This window comes from Arabidopsis lyrata (assembly GCF_000004255.2).
Source record: "Arabidopsis lyrata subsp. lyrata unplaced genomic scaffold ARALYscaffold_1, whole genome shotgun sequence".
Taxonomy (NCBI): Eukaryota; Viridiplantae; Streptophyta; class Magnoliopsida; order Brassicales; family Brassicaceae; genus Arabidopsis; species Arabidopsis lyrata.
This window is the reverse complement of record NW_003302555.1, coordinates 13,073,916-13,094,497: the sequence shown is the minus strand read 5'-3', so window position 1 is coordinate 13,094,497 and position 20,582 is coordinate 13,073,916. Positions and strand designations below refer to the sequence as shown.

Here is a 20,582-nt window from a genome sequence, read left to right as displayed (position 1 = left end):
TTTTAAGGTATAAATTCTATAAAACGTTTATAATACTCAATAAAATTTGAAATCTATAAAAATTAAAAATATAAATTTTATGAGAACCATTTAAAATCAAACATCTAAATTGACTCGAATTATATTTTTTTCAAACAAAGTATTATTAGAAAGTAAAATAACAAAATGATGTTTAGTTTCACGGGACGGGGTTATATGGTAAGACGAGTTTGGGTCGATATTAATATGGGACGGTATACCACGGGTGAAATCCTATAACTAACAATCAAAATACAATTATACAATCTTTAACATACTAAACAAAACAAACAATATTAACAAAACAACTACAACTTAAACTTTAAAGTTTTTAGTTACAAAAATATCGACTTGCGATATACCGTGGTGTAAAATCTAGCTATATTACAAACCAAATACAATCAATCATAAGAATATAAACATAAAATTTTTTTATCAAATATATACAACACAAATAATCAAATTATAAAAGAACCAAATAAAAATATTATTTCTCCTGTGGAGTACCAAATATAACAAGTTATACTGTTACTATACAAGACAAGTAATTCTTACGTAAACCATATAGAAGACAAAAAAATATTAGACTTATTAATATTGTAAACTTACGACTTACTTCAAACGATTCACAACCGATTTAAAGAATTATTTATCAACATAAACAACAACCAAAACTATACACAACCAATTCTTCACTTATTAAAAATCATAGATAATAAAAATATTTAACCCGGGGTCTACCGCGGATCATATCCTAGTCCATCTGTATTTTTGTAGTTGAAGTTTAAGGTTTTTGCATATAGATTAAGAAATCATCTAATTTTTATTTATTTATTTCTAAACTAAAACATTATTTATTAGCTACCAAAACAAGATTCTACAAATGATAAAATAATCTACATAATATAAATCGTCAAAACCAATAAAAATTTAAAAAGTAATACTCCCTCTGTTCCTAAAAAAAATGATGTTTTGAGTTTTACACAAAATTTAAGAAAAATAACTTTTATATTTTTAATTATTATTTTGTTAATTTAATAATATTAGTTTTACTTCTCTCATTTCTATATTGGTCACAAACAAAACTAATGATGATAATTTTATAAAACATCAATTTTGATGGAACAAGTAAAAGACCCAAAACATCAAATAACTAGGAACAGAGAGAGTAAATTTTATATTGAAAGTTGAACACATCCTCTAATTTGAAACATAATTTCTCCTAAAACATTAACTATTAAAATACGGTGGGAGTATAATTTAATATTTTTATACATTTTTTTTTATCAAATAAGACATACTTAAGTATAAGAAAATGTATTATTTGTTATACTTAAGAAAATGTATTATTTGTTTATTGAGTATATGTACACATTGGTAATTTTGTACTCAAATTTATCCAATCCCATAAATAATTTTACTATACAACTTTTCAATATACATATTTTATTTTATTTTGCAATTTAATTTTACTTTAATCATTATATAATTACAGTATTGTACAGTGTTACCAATTGGAACCTAGCTCTTTGTTGCACACTATTTACTTTTAGAGCAAACTAAACTTCAACACATCTTTACACACAACACGTATAATATGGAAAAATTTATAGAAAAAATGAGTAACAAAGTGTTTTGGGAAAACTAAAGAAAAAAAGTAGTCTAAAATATAGTCGAAGAAAGTACTACAACATACAAAAATATACAAATACTGTAGTTTGTATAAAAAAATATTTGAAATCAACTTTTTTTACGGGAAAAATGTCGTTTAATAGCCGAACTTTCAAAAAATGGCCGTTTAATACGTGAACTTCTTATATGGCCAAATTAAACATAAATTTAATGTTGACCGGCCATTTTAACTAAATGTATTCGTTGACCAGGCCAAAACGCCAAACCGTTAACAGTCACTAACAGAGCCGATAACGGCCGTTTACACTCGTTAACAATTCTGTTATTAGTCAAAACGGCGTCGTTTCAGACCTAATCTAAACCTTCAAAATCCCCAATTTCATTCTCAAATCCCTAATTCTCATCATCAACCTCACCATTCATAATCTTCTTCTTCATCTTCTTATCTTCTCCATTACTAACAACAGCCGCGTTAGAAACAACACGACGAATCGAAACAGCACTAACCATATCTTTATTACTAACAAGTCCCATCCCATGGAGAAGACGACGACGACGCTCAGATATCGATCCCGGAGCAGCCATCCAAATATTGTAATCAGGAGACATCGCCAGCGTACGCAATTTCCTTGACGCGGTGGTTAAGGAAGAAACGGCGGAGGAAAACGAGAGACGACAATCGTCAAAATCTTCATCTTCATCGGAAGAAGAAGCAGCAGACATGTCAAAAGCTAGAGCTGAAGAGAGACGATCATGAGTTTCGAAGAATCTATCATCATCTTCATCTTCAAAATCTCCTAATCCTTCCCAGTTCATCGTCATTATCTTCTTCCGATCCAATTTGTTTCCATCTTCCATCATTTTTCATAAACGAAAATGAAATCAAAAAGTTTGGCAGATCATTGTTGATTCAGAGGCACCGTTATGGAATGATGGGCAAACCAGGAATTATGGAGGAAAGTGTTGAAGACGTGTTTTGTCTCTTTGTAAGACATCGATCTCTTCACGTTCAGTTTCATTACCGAAACTAATTAAAATGTTTTAATGATGATTTTAATCAAGATCTTAATTGTCTCAAAGGTTTAGATTTTGAGAATTAGGGATTTGAGAATGAAATTGGGGATTTTCAAGGTTTAGATTAGGTCTGAAACGACGCCGTTTTGACTAATAACGGAATCGTTAACGAGTGTAAACGGTCGTTATCGGCTCTGTTAGTTACTGTTAACGGTTTGGCGTTTTGGCCTGGTCAACGAATACATTTAGTTAAAATGGCCGGTCAACATTAAGTTTATGTTTAATTTGGCCATATAAAAAGTTCACGTATTAAACGGCCATTTTTTGAAAGTTCGGCTATTAAACGACATTTTTCCCCTTTTTTTACTAGTAAAATGTTGTATATTCCTTAAAAAAAGAGAAGCATATGCTCAAATTCAAGAACGAAGACATGATAATATTGAAAACCCTAGAAAAAAGGGAATTTTTTTTTTTTTGTCGTCAGAAAAAAAAAAATAAAAAAAGGGAAATTAAAAACATAAAGTCAAACTATTTGTCAGTCTGGAAATAAAGAAAGGATCTAAATTAGTAACCAAAGAAAAAAAAGACCAGTCAACCTAAGAATCTTCCTGATATCACTCAGAAAAAAAAAAAAAAAAAGAAAAAAAAAACAATGAAATCTCAAACGCGGTTTCTACGATTATTGTATAGTCAAAACCAGCAATGGTGTTGGTAAGAGACTAAATCGATCGAAAGCTCAAAATCTCCATCTTCTTTCCTCAGGAACTCACAAACCCTAGATTAGTTTGTTATCATCAATCATCCATTTCAAGATTTAATCTCAAAGGTTTTATTTTTTTGTTTGCGTCTTAAATGGAGAATCGTAAAGGAGGAAACTTTAGCGTTCCTAGCTCCGAAGCTTTGACCACGACGCTCCGTAATGCGATCCAAGCTCTGGGTCGTGGTTTCGATGTTACATCTGATGTTCGGCTTCTTTATTGCAAAGGAGCTCCTGGGTCAAGACTTGTTCGTATAGAAGAAGGACAAAACAGAGATCTTGAGTTGTCTGATGGGTATCTTCTTCCTAATGTTCCTGCTGATATCGAGTGTTCACGCGGCCGAATTGGCACTCAGAGAATCCCTGTCTGCAGCTTCCATCAGGTGAAATTTTGTAACTTTCACCTACTTTTTTTGTTGGCTACTGATTTAAATGGCATTGTTGAATTTTAACACAATCTTTGTCTTTGTCTTGACTACGCATCTACAGTTAGATGATGTTTGATCTGTGTATATGTGGAACCACTGGCTCATAGGACCCTAATTAACTTTAGACTTTTCTAAATTTGGAAACTTTTCATTGAGCTTTTAACTTGACTGAGGCAATTGTGTTTGATCAAGTTAGATGCTAAGGGAAATTTCAGAACAGATATAGCTGTAGCAGGTTTTTGTGCTGATCAATGCGGTTTCTTATATTGGTGTTCTTTCTCGGATAAAGATTGGTCTTTGGGGAGAAAAAAATGAGTCCTGAGTTTTAGATATCTTTGTGGAAATATACTGTTTTGCTTCTGGTTATTCATTAGATATACCTTTGTTGGCAGATGGCAGAATACTTCAATGAGATATCAGGTGTAAAGGGGAACATACCACTCGGATGTTTTAACGCAATGTTCAATTACACGGGTTCTTGGCAAGTTGATGCAGCATCCACAAAATCTCTTGCACTGGTTGGATTTTTTATCCCGCTTTATGAAGTCAAATTGGTAAATCTTAAATTGGATTTGCACAATGAGATCAGACGCGCTGTTCCTTCCTCATGGGATCCCGCTTCCTTAGCTAGGTATGTTCCTCTCTTTATTAGACCGTGTTTTCTGCAGTTCTGTATGTTCTGGTCTCTCTGTTTATAATCAATATTATATGTAGACTATACATGAAAATGGCATCAAAAGTTCACACCAATGGAATGTTAAAGAACTTATAGTCAGTTTCCTCTTGTTGTCTTGTCTTGATTGAACCCATAATTTTTGTGGCTAAATGAAACAAGGACTTTAAAATCTTGGTGAAGAGCAAGTTTTTGCTGAGTGTTGTAAACCAATAAAAGATAGTCCGAATAAATTTTCTTGGAAGCTACACTTGAATGTGATTATCGATGACATTTATCATGATTCTTATGTGGTTTCTCCACTTGTTTTACTCTTTTGGTACAGCTTTATTGAAAATTACGGCACTCATATTGTAACTTCGGTGACCATTGGTGGAAGAGACGTAGTTTACATTAGACAACATCAGTCTTCTCCTTTACCGGTATCTGAAATTGAAAACTATGTGAATGAGATGACGGAGCACAGGTTTCATGAAGCAGAGAGTCAATCTATTACCGGCCCCTTAAAATACAAAGACAAGGTTAGTACAACGTGACGGGCCATGGCAAGATTACTCTTGTGAATAAATTCAATTCCTCTTAAAAACTAATCTATAGTCAGATTAAATGAAGATATTAGCTGAAAAAGCTCTCTCCTGTAGGATATTACAGTAATATTTAGGCGAAGAGGAGGCGATGATCTTGAGCAAAGCCATGCTCGATGGGCTGAGACAGTACCCGCAGCTCCAGACATTATCAACATGACTTTTACTCCTATTGTTTCTCTGCTCAAAGGTGTGCCTGGTTTACAACATCTGACTCGAGCTATCGATCTTTACTTGGAATGTAAGTTTCTATCTTAAAATGGAACTTCTTTACATTTGAATCCACTGGTTTACACTCTCGTAAACATAACAAATCTCTTGATGTTCTTACCAGATAAGCCTCCTATTGAAGATTTACAATATTTCTTGGATTTCCAAATAGCTCGAGCTTGGGCTCCCGAACAGAGTAACCTCCAACGTAAAGAACCTGTGTGTTCTTCTCTCCAATTCAGCTTAATGGGTCCGAAACTGTTCATCAGTGCTGATCAGGTAACTCAGAGCGATCAATTCATTTGTTTGGATACCATTCGGTTTATGGATGAACTAAGTAAGCCTATTGCCTTTGAGTATTTCAGGTAACGGTTGGGCGTAAACCAGTCACAGGTCTCAGGCTGAGCTTAGAAGGAAGCAAACAAAACCGTCTCTCTATTCATTTACAACACTTAGTCTCTCTCCCCAAAATCCTGCAGCCACACTGGGACTCTCACGTACCGATAGGTGCACCGAAATGGCAAGGACCAGAGGAGCAAGATAGCCGCTGGTTTGAGCCAATTAAATGGAAGAACTTCTCTCACGTAAGCACCTCGCCTATCGAACACACTGAGACCCACATCGGCGATCTCTCAGGCGTTCACATTGTCACCGGAGCTCAGCTCGGGGTTTGGGATTTCGGATCAAAAAACGTTTTGCATTTGAAACTACTCTTCTCTAAAGTCCCCGGATGTACAATAAGACGGTCCGTCTGGGACCACACACCGGTTGCTTCCTCAGGGAGACTGGAACCGGGAGGTCCATCTACATCGAGTTCGACCGAGGAAAAGAGAGAGGACGTGTCAGGGCAATCAGGGAAACTGGCAAAGATCGTGGATTCGTCAGAGATGTTGAAAGGACCACAGGATTTGCCTGGACATTGGCTTGTCACTGGAGCAAAGCTAGGCGTTGAAAAGGGTAAGATTGTATTACGTGTGAAGTATTCGTTGCTAAATTATTGAGAGATTTAGATGAGTTCTTGTTTTTCCGGCGGCCGGGAAATTTTTCCGTCAGCATTCTTTGCACAGCGAATCATTCTTGTACATGTTTCGGTTGCTTATGGAAACCGTTTGGTTCGGTTCTGTTCTGTTCTGTTCGACACGAGTTTGGTTTGGTTGATTTTAAATTTTGGTCCGGTTTGGTTTTGTAGACGATTTTATTAAATCAGATATGTAAATTGTAGTCGGATTCAACACATGGTCGATGTACGGCCATTTCGTAACACGTTTCTATGAGATATGAATGCCATGTATCATATAATCATGAAAAATAAAATAAAAATGTACATATAATCTTTCCATGAATATATTAAAAATATCGAAACTGGAACAAAGAAAAGAAAATCAAGGATGTCTTCGAGCGGCAGCGAAGATCAGGTGCCTCCTGGAGGTCCGGTGACGGTTTCAACACGTCTGATTGATGCCGGATCGACGATCATGCAGCGGCGATTACCGTTGAAGCAGATGAACACTCATGTCTCTACTTTTGCCATATATGGTTGTGACATGTCCCGGCAAATAGAGACTCACCACTACGTCCACCGCATCAACGACGAGTTCCTTCAGTGTGCTGTTTACGCCTCTGACCGTTCCGATGCACCTCTCATCGGTACTCTTTTTTCATACCGTTTTTTCTTGTTAGTCACATCAAATGCCCAATTTTGAAAACTTATAATAAAGTTGTGTTAACAGGAATTGAATATGTAATATCCCACCGATTATACGAAACTCTGTCTCAAGATGAGCAAAAGCTTTGGCACTCTCATGCTTACGAGGTTAAGTCAGGCTCGTGGGCTTATCCACGATTGCCTGAGGTTATGGCTGCTCCGGAGCTCAAGAACATAGCCAAAACGTACGGAAAGTTTTGGTGCACTTGGCAGATAGACCGAGGTATGTCTTTGATCTAAATATCGGTCATAATGCGGACCGATTTTATGTAAACCTCTTCTATTAGTAAGTTTACTTGATCGTATAGTTAAACAATTAGTTATTCGTTTAAGCGACTCGCAGGTTAACTAATTCAAACATTAATCAGAATCACAAAATTTCTAGTGCGGAATTGGGTTCGATTTTTCCCGGTTTAGTTTGGTCCGACCAACTATTGGTTATTGTGTGTGTTTCTGTAGGTGACAAGTTACCAATGGGTGCACCCGAACTTATGATGTCACCTCAGGGGGTGGGGCAAGGGGTATTAAGGCCAGAGGTGGTGAAGAGAAGAGATGAGAAGTACAACATTTCGACAGATGAATTGAAGCACAAGAGAGCGGAGATTGCTGAACCGGAGTGGATCAATCCAATGGCTGATTACTGGAAGCAACATGGTAAGTGTTTTGTACTCGATGTCGTGACTGTTGAAATGAACCGTAATGCGCAATACCCGTGAACAATGTCCTCTCGTTGCTCACTTGTATAATGATGAACCGGTATAGAAATCGAATGTATATAGAATAATGCTTTACTCGATTTCAATTACGTCAAGGAAATATTAAAAAGGGGTACGGTACACAACAAGATCACACATTGGTTTGTGGAACTTTATAATTCTTATATTTCTCTGTTTCCTCAAAGTTGTGCCAACCTTGAAATATCCATAGGGTAAGCATCTGAAGCCGATTGTGCATTAAACGATCTCCTTGCGATGATCACATTTGCGGCTTCGGTAGGGTGAAATGCGTCCCAGAACACGTACGCGTTGCGGTCTCTACACGGTCTCTGTCCCGGTAAACATGTGATCTGACCAGCATTCCTCCCAATACCACAACATCCGGCGTTCGTCACTCTAAACCCTGAAAACAAACAAAAAAAAAACATTTCCAACAAAACAGATATGAATTTCGGTTTCTTGCATACTGAAAAGAAAACCACGCTCTCATTCAAAAAAAAAAAAACGGAAAAGAAAACCACGCTTATGTGTGTGTATATACCAAATCTAGAAGGATTTGTGATCATGTCCTGGAAAATGCCATAAGCATTGATGTAGATGAACTTTGCATCAGGGTGATTGTTGTTGAGCTGATCAACAAGAGATCTTAGCTTGTTGTTGAAGATCTGGTTTGCTGAGTTGATGCGGTCTACGCAAGTCCTTCCGTCGCGACTACCTGCTAGTGCGTTTGGACTACAACCGATTGCTCCAATTCCGCTTAGTGCAAACTTTCGAGCCCCATAATTGTATAGTGCCTGCACAAACCCCCCCCCAAAAATGATAGTGAAACAAGTAAGTCTCCGATGCAAACTTTACAAAATTGAAGAAAATTTACTACTGCACGTTATTTAGTTTATTTACCAAAAAAAAACAGTTCTCACAAGATAGATCAATCAGAAAAGGCTTAAACTAGAAACTTTATATTGTACAAGTGAAGACCAAAATTGGGTTTAAATTTATTGGTCTGAGACCTTAACTTGTACTATAAATTGTTAATTTTGTCATTCTCCACCCAAAAAGTCTTATTTTCATATTAAAAACTAAATCGTATTTAAATGAGATGGGACATAATAGGAAAGTTAAAACTGAGATAAACTAGCCACAAGAAAAAAAACGTACATTGAGCTGAGTGCTGTAGCGACTGATGAGATCGTTAGCGTATTGTTCGGGTGTGAATTGTCTGCTAGATGAATAAAACGTAGGCATGAAGTAGTTGTTGAGATAGTCGTTGCTTCCTAAACCAACAGAGTAAATACATCTCTTGAGGTAATCAGCTGCACGAGTCTCGTCTCCTAGCAGCTGCACGACTTGCGATACTGTGTTCTGGTAGTTCCTAACTTGCCCACTAAAGCTTATCCTTTGTCCCTTCATTTTCCAAAAAAAAAAAATAACCAAAATATAATTAATGTTGGAACTTTTATAATATTTTTGAATGAAGAGAGTTAAGAAAAAGTGTGTTAATGTTTTAGTTACCAATTGTCGACCGGTTTCTTCTCGGATTCCAGCAGCTGCGGAAGCGTAGTTAACTCCGGAGAGTATTTGCCGACCACTCACAGTATTGTACGCAGGAATGTAGTCATTAAATCCAAGTAGCTCAGCTTCATTAAATTAGAATTAAAGGTCAAAACCATGTTAGATTAGGACCATTAACATTCTAATCGCATAGACTATGTAATTAGCAACAACTCTAGCTACTTAATTATATGAAGAAGATAGATTGTAATAAGGATGCATACCGATCTCATCAACAGTGGTTTTGCCGTTGGAGAAACGGCCGGTAGGGCCGCCGAAATCGATTCCGTAAGGGAAGTAATTGGATCTTGCAATAGAAATAAGACCGTTGTTGTTTCCATTGTCAACCAAAGAGTCACCAAAAATAAAGTAACATGGAACTTGAGCTTGTGCTTGTGCTTTTACTACACTAAACCCGAAACACAACAACACAAGCACTACACACCATTTCTTTAAATAACTCTCCATTTCAAGACCAAAATCTTTTTTAAGTAGTAAAAAGATATCGATAATGGAAAGTGTAGTGATATGAGTGAATGTGAAGAAGTCCAAAGAAGTTGTGTAAGTATATATAGAGAGATATTTGTGATTTTGGTAGATTTAATTTTTGTAGGGCTAGTCACTTTAAGATTGGTGGGTCCAATAAAATGTGACTTAGTTTTTTCTCATTCAATAATCAGAATCAAGATTTATCAAGGGCTTTTTATTTGATTATTTAAAAGGTATATGTGCCGACAACTAAATTGAGATGAATCACAGACTAAATAACATTAATTTCAGGAACTTAAAAGGAACTGAGTAAGGAACTATTCACAAAATAAACAAACTGGTAATTATCAAAATTAAGCATATCGGAGAGTAGGATTTATTTCACCGATACTTGGATCACTTGTTATGACTTATCGACCGGGACTTCTTTTTTAGTCATGACTTATACAAATAAAATAATTTTTGCTATGATTAATATGTATGTATCCTCACTAAAATCTAATTCAATATATTAATTGTCTTAATCATTTAAAAAAAATTTACAAAGGTATTTTGCAGCTGGTTATAGTAAGAAGAAGATATTTTGCCGTATAATAGTAGTATGAGAGAAGACAAAGTCGTAGGTTTGACAAAGCCACTTGTCCTTCTCTCTGAACGTTGACCAGCTGTAGAGTTTTTTCCGCGTACAAAATCCTAACTTTTGTCATAAAAATTTGGATATTAAATGAGCCAATTAAAAATCATTTTATACGAAAGGAAAAGAAAATCGTGAAAGATTGTATATAATTGGTGTCACTTGTTGTGTGTATATATCTAAAATTGAAAGATGCCAATTATTTGAAATGGAAGAAAATTGGGTGAAAAGAAAACAGGTGAAGAATTAGGTTTGGGCAATAAATGAAAGATATAGTGGATTATATGTGAATAAATCAACGACTTGTTTGTATCATAATTGAACAAGGCCGGTGCTGCTTCCATGTTCCCTCCCAACTCTTTCCATTTAAGATCGTAGGTGAAAAACTCTTAATTAGCTTAGGGTAATGCTATATTCATTACTATCAAACTATTGCATGTTCTCTCAAACAAAAAAAATATATTACTCCCTCTGTTTTACAAAGAGTGTCATTCTAGCATTTTTCACACTAATTAAGAAAAGTAAACAAATTTCATTTTTACCCCTTATTAATACACTAAATAATATACTCTCTCTAATTAATACACTAAAATAGTGAGGTTAAAAAGGAGAATTAGTCTTTAAAACTGCATTGAAAACACAAAATGACACTCTTTGTAAAACGAGATTAAAACCTTAAAACGACACTCTTTGTGAAACGGAGGGAGTACCAATTTGTCACTAAATAATTCTAGTCATATATTGACAATTTCGTCATTAATATGTTTTGAATCATAAATATTGCTGATGTAAGGCTTTGGTCATAAAAAAAAAATCAAAAAACATGATTTAAAGAAAAAAATACGTAGATAGACTAATTAGATTAACAAAACGAAAATTTGATTGGTTATCAAGCCGAGTCATGTAAGATGTAACCAAAGAAATCTGTTTTTTTTTTTTTTTGTAAAATACATTTTTTCGTTCTAAATATATGCCATGGTGTATATCATATAGTCTTAAAAAATAATTTATTACTCTTATCCCAAAATTGGAAGATAGATGACGTGTGTCCAGTCGTATCAATTATAAAAGCATAATAAAACAACAACCTAAATTAACGAAACAAAACAAGGTGGGATGCATTTAGAGTAGACGACAAAAAATAAAAATTATTAACTGTATTAACTACATGTTTTTAGATTGATATCGCAATCAAGAAATGATTGATAACAATTGGGCTAGAATACTTGATTGATTACTATTGGGCTTGCTTTATTTAGCCCGGTAGAGGATGTATATTACGTATGATGAGAAGACTTGCGTGCTTTCTTGAGAGGATCAAGTGCATAAAGAAATGTTGCTGTCTTCTTTCTTACATTGTACTCATCGTTGATTAATGAAATTTTCTTATAAGGTATTAAAACTAATGACGGTTAATAAAAATCAAATGATCCATTTTTTTTTTACATAATTCCGATCTATACTAGATTCAGTTTCAGCGAAGCTGTGTTAAGACAATAAATCCTCGACTAAACATCTTGAATTTAATTTAATTTCTCGATGAAAATAAACGATTACAAAAACAAAACAAAAAAAAGCAATGTTGAAGTAACTCAGAGAATGCAATCCTTTTTTTTTTATAAAGTAGAACAATTTGGGTACACATATAACTTCAGAAATATTTCCAAGTATTCAATTTAGAACCTGAAAAGCATACAATTGTTTAAAAATTCTCCTATTCTCTGTCCTTTCAAAGCTGTGCCAGTTGCGAGATATCAATCGGATTAACATCGGAAGATCTTTGTGCATTGTAAGATCTTTGTGCAATGACCGTGTTTGCGGCAGCCGAAGGATGAAATGCATCCCAAAACACGTACTCATCTCGGTTCAGGCACGGGGGTTGCCCCGGTAAACATGTTAGCTGACCTCCGTTCCTTCCAATTCCGCAACACGCTGTGTTCGTAACCGTAAACCCTGGAAAACATTCATTCAGAGAACTCAATATATGTATCAAGAGAAGCATTTTACTTTTTAACATAAGTTATAAGAAAATATAGTTTTGTGATATAGACTTAAGTTTCATGAAGATTTCTCTATACCATAAGCAGAGGGATTGGCGATTATGTCCTGGAAAGCGCCATAAGCATTGATGTAAGTGAACCTGGCATCGGAATGTTCGTTGTTGAGTTGTTGGACCATAGATATGAGCCTGCTGTTGAAGATTCGGTTGGCGGAGTTGATACGCTCCACACAAGTTGTTCCGTCGGGACTTCCCTGTGCGAGCGCATTCGGGCTACATCCAATGGCTCCAATTCCTACCAACGCAAACTTTCTAGCTCCATAGTTGTATAGTGCCTTCATAAACACACAAAATAAGAAAGATTGTGACATAAGGAAGGTTCAAGTGAAAATATACTTTAAATTACTCCTAAAGATCATATCATAAAATAGGCCATCCCAAAATGAGAATCTAGGATACAAAAAAAACAGAGGACTCCCAAATTACTCCATAGTTTTCATCGAATTAAACATCATTTAAGTCGATAAAACTTACATTAAGTTGCTCCCTGTATCGACTGATAAGATCGTCAGCATACTGTTCAGGAGTGTACAGTCTGCTAGTGGGATAGAACTGAGGCATGAAGTAGTTATTAAGATAGTCATTGCTTCCCATACCAACAGAGTAAATGCATCTCCTCAGGTAATCTGCTGCAGTGTTCGCGTCTCCAAGAAGTTCCACCACTGCTGCCACTGTGTTCTTATAATTCTCTACTTGCCCACTAAATGTTATCCTTTGTCCCTTCATTCCCAAAAGCAAAGCAAAAAATAAAAAGTTAGACAAATTATTCTAGTCTTAAACAGAACAGAGAGGCCAAGAGATTTATCAAAATGTTGTTCTTGTTACCAATTGTGCACCGGTTTCTTCTCTGATTCCAGCAGCTGCAGATGCGTAGTTGACTCCTTGAAGTATCTGCTGGCCACTCACAGTACTATACGCAGGAATGTAGTTATCAAATCCAAGTAGCTCAGCTTCATTATATCACAAGTCATGTCAAGAAAAAGAAAAAAAACATGTTAGATTCTGATTATAACATTTCAGTCTCACGCTAGTTTAGTTAGACAGTTTGAGTGAGAGTAGAAAATAACATCTTTGAGGAATTGTGAAAAAAAAAAAAAAAAAAAAAAGCTTATAAATAAGGGCTTACTGAGAACGTCGACGGTGGTTTTTCCGTTGGAAAAACGGCCGGTGGGGCCGCCGAAATCGATGCCGTAAGGGAAATAATCGGCTCTTGCAATAGATCTAAGACGATTGTTGTTTCCATTGTCAACCAAGGAATCACCAAAGATGAAGTAACATGGAACTTGAGGCTCTGCTTTTACCTTAAACCCTAAACCTAAAAGCAAAACCCACACAGAAACTAAACACCATTTCCTCAAGTAACTCTCCATCGATCTCACAACCATAAAAAAAATACTTAGGAACTGAATTTTATGTATAGTAGAACACAATGTGTTGGTGATATAAGTGTTAGTGTAGGAGTGGTGGTAGTTGTGAAATGTGAAGAATCCAGAGAAGTTTTGAGTCCTATATATGGAGTCTGAGAAACGTAAGTGTATTTATATTTTCTTTTCTTTTTTTAGCCTTTTTAAAGTTTGTGGCATACTTTACTTTAAAATCGGTGGGTCCAATTATAAATTGTATTTGTTTTGGTGTCTCGTTTTAAGAACTATAGTTGGTTGCACCAAAAAAAAAAGGGAACTATAGTTAATGACATCTTATGGTATTAAAAAAGTAATTAACTACTCTGTAAATGTATTTTCGTGGTACATGGATTTGTCGTTTCACAAATAACTGCGTTATAAGATATTATTGATCACGATAGTATTGATATAATATTTCAAACACGATCGATTCTATCGTTTGATTGGTAGAATCCTTGTTTTCTCGAAGAAATCTATCATCTTCTTGTATATTACTGTTAAATGGTTATTGTGAATTGGACATTATGGTTCTGAATTTAATCTTAGATATGTAAGATTCAGTTGTGTCATAAGATTGGTGTATAGTCGATTTGGGACTCTTTGCGACAGAAGAACACCGTGTCTTGGCAGCTAAGCTATGTTTTCTAACAGTGTCTAGAATTGATTATTGTCTAATTCAAATGAATAATGCCTACAAAGAAATCTACGTTTCCGTCAAAAAAACTGTAACAATAGTTGTATGATTGGTAAAGTCGATCGATCGCATACAAAGACATCTTTCATTTCAAAGATTAAATTTTTAAAAAAGGAAGGAGTGGAAAATAAGTGAGGAAAGTTAGGTTGGGGCATTAATGTCACGCGGACTCTTTGTGAAAACTTTTAATTTCGACATGTAATAATCAACACGAGCCGCCCTGGTGGCTGATACGTGCGCCCTAAGTCTTGTTATACATATACAATTATACATATTCATCATACAAAAATGATATTACACATCATATGTTACATTTGAGATCGCTAGCTGGTTGCCTGGTTTAAATGTCAGTTCGAGAAAATGGTACGTATATTACATTATGTGGCCGGGCAGGCAAGGTGTCTATATAATAACGTCTGTGAATCGATCTATGAATTGATGTTTTACTAAGTCGCAAACTTTAGAAAGATTAAGATCCATTAGCTAGGTCGTCTAAACTTCTTCATCATCATATTTACGTAAAACTATGTTCAAATTTGTTTCACTAAGTCGCATACTTTGAAAGATATAAGATCCATTAGCTAGGTCTAAACCTTTTTTTTTTGTTAAATGGTCTAAACTTTTTCATCATCATATGTACGTAAAACTATGTTCAGATTTGTTTTTAAACTGATATTTCATTTCGCTATAACCTTATACGCTTGAAACGGAAGTTCCAACTATTTTTCTTATCATTCATACGTTTTTCTATGAAGTCATGTTGTTTTGATACCTTTCATCTAAATTAAGAAACATCGAGCTTAAACATGGTATTAACATCTAAAGAAAGGCATATTTTTGAAAATCTGTTTACATGCATGTACATGCAGGGAAAAAATGTATAGTTTCTTATAAATATGACTTTGAAATGTTAAAACAGCGATTGCATTATGTCTAATTTCTTATTACTGTAAAGCGGAGAGAATTTTAATTTTGTTTCAAAATAAATATATTTTGGTTAATTGCACGATTATTAGGAAAGTTCAAAACAAATAAGTATCTATATGTTACAATCAACAATTACAAATAGTATGGAAATTAAACAATATACAGGAATAGGTATAAACTGGGACAATGAGGTAACTTTGTATACATCACTTATTTTGATATAGAAAAATAAAGTGAATATAAGAGTTAAATGAAACAGAGAAAGTACATTGTATAAATTATCGTCTGTTTTTAACCAAATTATTAGTGAAACTATTTGAGCAACGCTATATTCCAAGGTACTAAAAATGTTGGCAAAAAATATTCTAAATGTAAGTATAAATAAATAATACTGCGTAGGGTGTGCGGACACCAGCCGACATAAAACAGTACAGAGAGGGGTCCGATCCCTAAAGAGGGTGTAGGAGTATGCTTCACTAATCCAAACTTTTTGTGAAGCGAAAAAAAATAAAAAGCAAAAATGGTGGCTTGAATTGAACCTTTTTCTTGTAAATTTGATTTGAATTCTTGTTAGCAGTAACATCATACGTTAACGTCAATCGCATTGTAATAAGATTTATTAACGTGACCATACCAATTAATGCAATAAATAGTCCGATCAATTTTTGCTATACAGGCACTTTTAATGGATCGGATCCGTGTTAGCACGATTAAAAGTTCCCTCTTCTACAAGCTGAGAGATATATATCAACAAAAAGTTAGCTAAACCCACATAAGTTTTGTAAAATGTACAATTTGAAAGAAACACAAAGTTTTTAATACATACAGTTAACGTGTATATAGATTAGTACTATTTTGATCAAATATCATATGATGATAGTACGCGTTTTAAAATGCTTATATGTTAAGTATGCAAAAACTGTATAACAAATAATATTCAATTTTATGAAATCCCAAAACATTTCTCTCATTGCTTAGAATATCTAGAGCTATAAAAAAATTATTGGTGAACTGTAAAGATATAACTCATTATGCAAAATCAAAAAAGTGATGAGCAGATATGGCTACTGGCTAGCTACGGTAGACAAGAGCATGGTACGTGTGAGAGGTGTCTCATCACTTAGTCGTCACGAAGATGAAAGGTATTATCAATTTAGGAACTTTGCGTTGATGAATGGTTCACGCCTTCACGGAGATTTGTAATTAAATCGTTGAAACAAGATCGATAAACATTTTTGTGTGTGCAAGTGTACATGCATGATGCATCTAATGGAAACAAGATGACGAAACCGTCTAGGAAGGGGTTTTAATTTTAGATTCATCCACAAACTTTATTCCAAAACGAAAACTTATTCGTCACATATTCAGATTAGTCAAATGAATCTATAATTTAAATATTCATTGTTAACCTTAACCAAGAAAATTATAGTAATTGGTTCTTCATTAATGCTATTGTTCATTTTTATTTACAACTGGCGGGTCTATTTCACGATGTACTGACACCCAAATTGGTCTTATTATAAAGGAATCAATGGTTGCGATTAATTGGTCCTAAATGCTATTTTTGTTTAATGAGTTGGAACTGCAATTAATGAGAGTTGGTTGGCAGTTTTAGTTGTAGGACACCAAATAAAAGTCAAAAACTGAGTTAGTGAGGAACGTGCTCCTGCTTTAAACTAAATCTTCCAAGACGTTGACGCTCCGGTCCATGTTTATCTGTAATTTTTTAACAAAAAAAAAAAAAATCGCTATTATAATACTTTGTAATGTTGGATGAATTAATCTCTTTTGTCTTGAAATAAATTCTCCATTTTTGGACAGCTATAGGACATAAATCATATACATTAGTGACGTATTTTTGGGCTATATATATATATATATATATATGCTTTTGCAAGAAATTATAATGACATCTTAAAAACGGCTAGATAAGTAATTTAGCTGTTATTTTTTGAGGAATATTGGAGTCTAACATGCTAGCTTATGTTACGGTCGAAATCATCAAACTCATAAATAATTAAGCAAACTGTAACTTCACTTTAAAGATAGTTTTGAACCAATTCGCATGACATTATTGATCCCAAAATGTTGGTTTTGTAATAAATTGTTTGGACTGATCAACATATAATATTCGAAAATTGATTGCTTCTGATATAGGACAATTTACAGGCCATAGTGATCTGTCGGGACAATGTTGTGTATTTTACTTCTTATTGCAAAAACATGTATATCCATAGACTTGATTTGACATATGAGTGATATGATTATTCAGTCACAAAATTAAACTAAAGAAAAAGATTAGTAACGTTTTGAGAGAAGTGAGATTTTTTTACCCTTCTGCCTAGCTGCTCACGTCCTCATTCAACAAACAGCTATTGAAATTATAAAGTAGTAGTATTAAGTACATTTCTATCCAATAGAATTTAGAAGTTATTGAATAACGACTTAACTCAAGTGAAACGATTTATTAGTGGATTAATGGATGTGTTTTTTTTCAAATCATTTAATGAAAACATTTTTTAAATTAAATGGGTAGAATGGAATCACAAGTTTTATGGATTAGTCTATAAGTAGTTAGTTCACTCATGAATAAACTAAAATTATATGTTAAAAACATTAATTAGTTTATTTTTTAAAATACTATGTAATGTAATTTCATAATATTTTCCAGATCTATTGATTTCTTAGTTGTTACGAATTCATAATTTTAAATAGTACTTGCACTCTATGAAAATGGTGTGATTTCATTTCCCAACAATATTGTTTGGGTTAAAAGTTAAAAGTTAAAACTTTGAATTTTGAACCATCGGGAGAGAGATGTCATCATCTATTCCTCAGCATTGATAATCCGGGCCGATCAGGCCTACTAAGTTCTCAGATAAAATTGGGCCGGATTGGTTAGGCTTCCTTTACTGGGCTAATATATCTTAAATCATAATTTAATTATCAAACTAAACGAACATACAATTATGAACGTAACTGAAATTGTAGTCCAAAGTTCATATTTCATAAAGATCCACAACACCACAATTCTAGGTACATTTTTTCCCCTCTTTTTATTTAACCCCAACATGTACGTGGAATTCTGGGTTCGAATCACGCATTAAAAATAACTTTTTTCTAAAATGTTGGACTCTAAAATTATTAATAAAAAAACACATTTAGTTAGAAATAAGTATACTGAAATCTTATTGTGAAGTACATATATAGAAAAAGAATTACAATTACATATTGGATGAGTAAAGGCTTTCTGGTTGTTACTTGTTTACATATATAGAACATCTACGAAGTAAAAACAAATCATAATCAAAAATCATATTACAACCCTTATGTAAAAAAGTATTAAGAAAGACAGTAACTGTAAATTCGAGTCTGTAATTGTTTAACCTTTAAAACTTTTTACATTGTTTCTATCTTATATAAGTGGATATTTTGGAATAATATTTGCATCATATACCATGAACTTATAATCTAAATTCTTTTTAACAACAAAATCAACCAATTATATATCAAACAACTAAATAACCATATTTAACAAAAAAAAAAAAAATTATATTATTTTTTGGAAGCAGGGGGGAATTTAGCATTAGCCAATCAAACTGAGGATTTTATTATCATCATAAAAAGTCGAAAGCTAATGCTTAATCCATGAAAGCATCTTTTCCAGATAACTGGTTAGTATTAGATTATCATTATCTAATACTTACGTTGCTTAATAAATAAGTATCCAAAACCCTAAGAAGAAACATCAATCATTGGACAAATCCGTAAACTTACGTAATTAAATTCAGCAATTTCGTGTGACTTACATTGCCATTTGACTTTCACGTACATACGTATTTAAATCAACCATAACTTCAGGCAACCATTAATAATTTACTAAAGCTAATTGTGGTTCGTCTTGCAGCCAGCACAACATTGACTCTACATATCTACTATATAATAACACACGAATATATCTGCCTATACGCAAATACTTACGCACACGTAAATGATGATCATGGAACAAATTTAAACTCATCTTATCTAATTTGTGATTTGAAGAATCGTTTAACGAAATTACGTACATATTCTTTCTTCCGAAATTTTAAACCAACAAAAATATAACCGCATGCTTATCTGATTATATATATGAATTTTATCTGACAGGTGTTCAGACCATATTAGTAACCTGGCTCAAAATGGCAACACCCAAATTAACAAAAGAAAATTGGCAAAAACCGAGTCCTAAATCTTGACTCCCGCTCTTTTTTTAAGTTTTATTTTTCTCTTTTTCTCAGAACTTTATAGATGACATTGAAGTCGTTTTCACAATCTTTAAGACGTGTATTAACAAAAGACAAAACACTATTTAGTGACTCAAACTCTATTGTATATATTCTAGAATATTCGTATCTATATTTTAGTCTTCTAATCATTCTTTAGATTTAAAAAATAGAGAAATTTTCACATATCAAATTATACTTTAAACACATACTTTATTCCAGGATAATCACTATAACCGATCCACGAATCAGAAGATTTAGGATACCTCGTTACTCCAAAAAAAAAGTATTTTAAGAAAGATGAAATCTGCCACGTAGGAGAAGACAAGTACACAGACATTGAGAGTCCCCATCAATCGAATTCGAGGCGAAGCATAAACTTCGAGATCCGTCTTTGATGATGACGAAATCATTACACGTGTTTGGTTCACAAGAGGCCTTATCGCACTTCAAGATAGATCTGGAAAGTGAGACCCACGAGGGTTTTGCATTGACGAGGCCTACGATGCCGTAATTTCCACACAACACACTTCCAATGCCTAAAACTCTTTTGTCACTTCCGCAACTATTTTTGTTGTTTACTTCTTCATCTTATAATATACAGTTTGAGAAATAAATAGTACTAGTATTACCAAAAAAGTATGAGTTTGTAAAAGTCTTTGAAAATATCAGAAGTCGCTTAGGGAAAGTCATTTAAATTTGTTTGAATGGTGTGACATTAGTTAGTGTACGTTTTCTTCATCATCATGTACGCGGTTGCAACCGTTTTCACATTATCATTATTTACGATTTTGTGACTGTTTATGGCTTAAAATGTGAACAC

The 20,582-nt window shown here is 33.9% G+C and overlaps 4 protein-coding genes across 4 annotated transcripts; 2 read left to right on the top strand and 2 right to left on the bottom strand.

Moving 5' to 3' along the window:
• The first annotated feature begins 3,233 nt into the window (after positions 1–3,233).
• Positions 3,234–6,592, top strand: LOC9329635 (MACPF domain-containing protein CAD1). Its single transcript, XM_021011875.1, has 6 exons — positions 3,234–3,804; positions 4,242–4,480; positions 4,848–5,043; positions 5,164–5,347; positions 5,441–5,595; positions 5,682–6,592. Exons 1-6 carry the CDS (start codon positions 3,517–3,519, stop codon positions 6,315–6,317), a joined length of 1,698 nt encoding a protein of 565 aa, XP_020867534.1. The 5' UTR covers positions 3,234–3,516; the 3' UTR covers positions 6,318–6,592.
• A 34-nt stretch (positions 6,593–6,626) lies between these two features.
• Positions 6,627–7,826, top strand: LOC9326888 (oil body-associated protein 2C). Its single transcript, XM_002893527.2, has 3 exons — positions 6,627–6,963; positions 7,047–7,244; positions 7,481–7,826. Exons 1-3 carry the CDS (start codon positions 6,705–6,707, stop codon positions 7,735–7,737), a joined length of 714 nt encoding a protein of 237 aa, XP_002893573.1. The 5' UTR covers positions 6,627–6,704; the 3' UTR covers positions 7,738–7,826.
• On the bottom strand, positions 7,779–9,833 carry LOC9326887 (GDSL esterase/lipase At1g29670). Its single transcript, XM_002890779.2, has 5 exons — positions 9,513–9,833; positions 9,250–9,374; positions 8,896–9,141; positions 8,279–8,531; positions 7,779–8,140 (listed from the first exon to the last, which is right to left on the bottom strand). Exons 1-5 carry the CDS (start codon positions 9,754–9,756, stop codon positions 7,917–7,919), a joined length of 1,092 nt encoding a protein of 363 aa, XP_002890825.1. The 5' UTR covers positions 9,757–9,833; the 3' UTR covers positions 7,779–7,916.
• A 2,166-nt stretch (positions 9,834–11,999) lies between these two features.
• LOC9329634 (GDSL esterase/lipase At1g29660) lies at positions 12,000–13,959 on the bottom strand. The gene is made up of 5 exons (XM_002890778.2): positions 13,597–13,959; positions 13,296–13,420; positions 12,945–13,190; positions 12,490–12,745; positions 12,000–12,364 (listed from the first exon to the last, which is right to left on the bottom strand). Exons 1-5 carry the CDS (start codon positions 13,853–13,855, stop codon positions 12,141–12,143), a joined length of 1,110 nt encoding a protein of 369 aa, XP_002890824.2. The 5' UTR covers positions 13,856–13,959; the 3' UTR covers positions 12,000–12,140.
• Between the last annotated feature and the right edge of the window lie 6,623 nt (positions 13,960–20,582).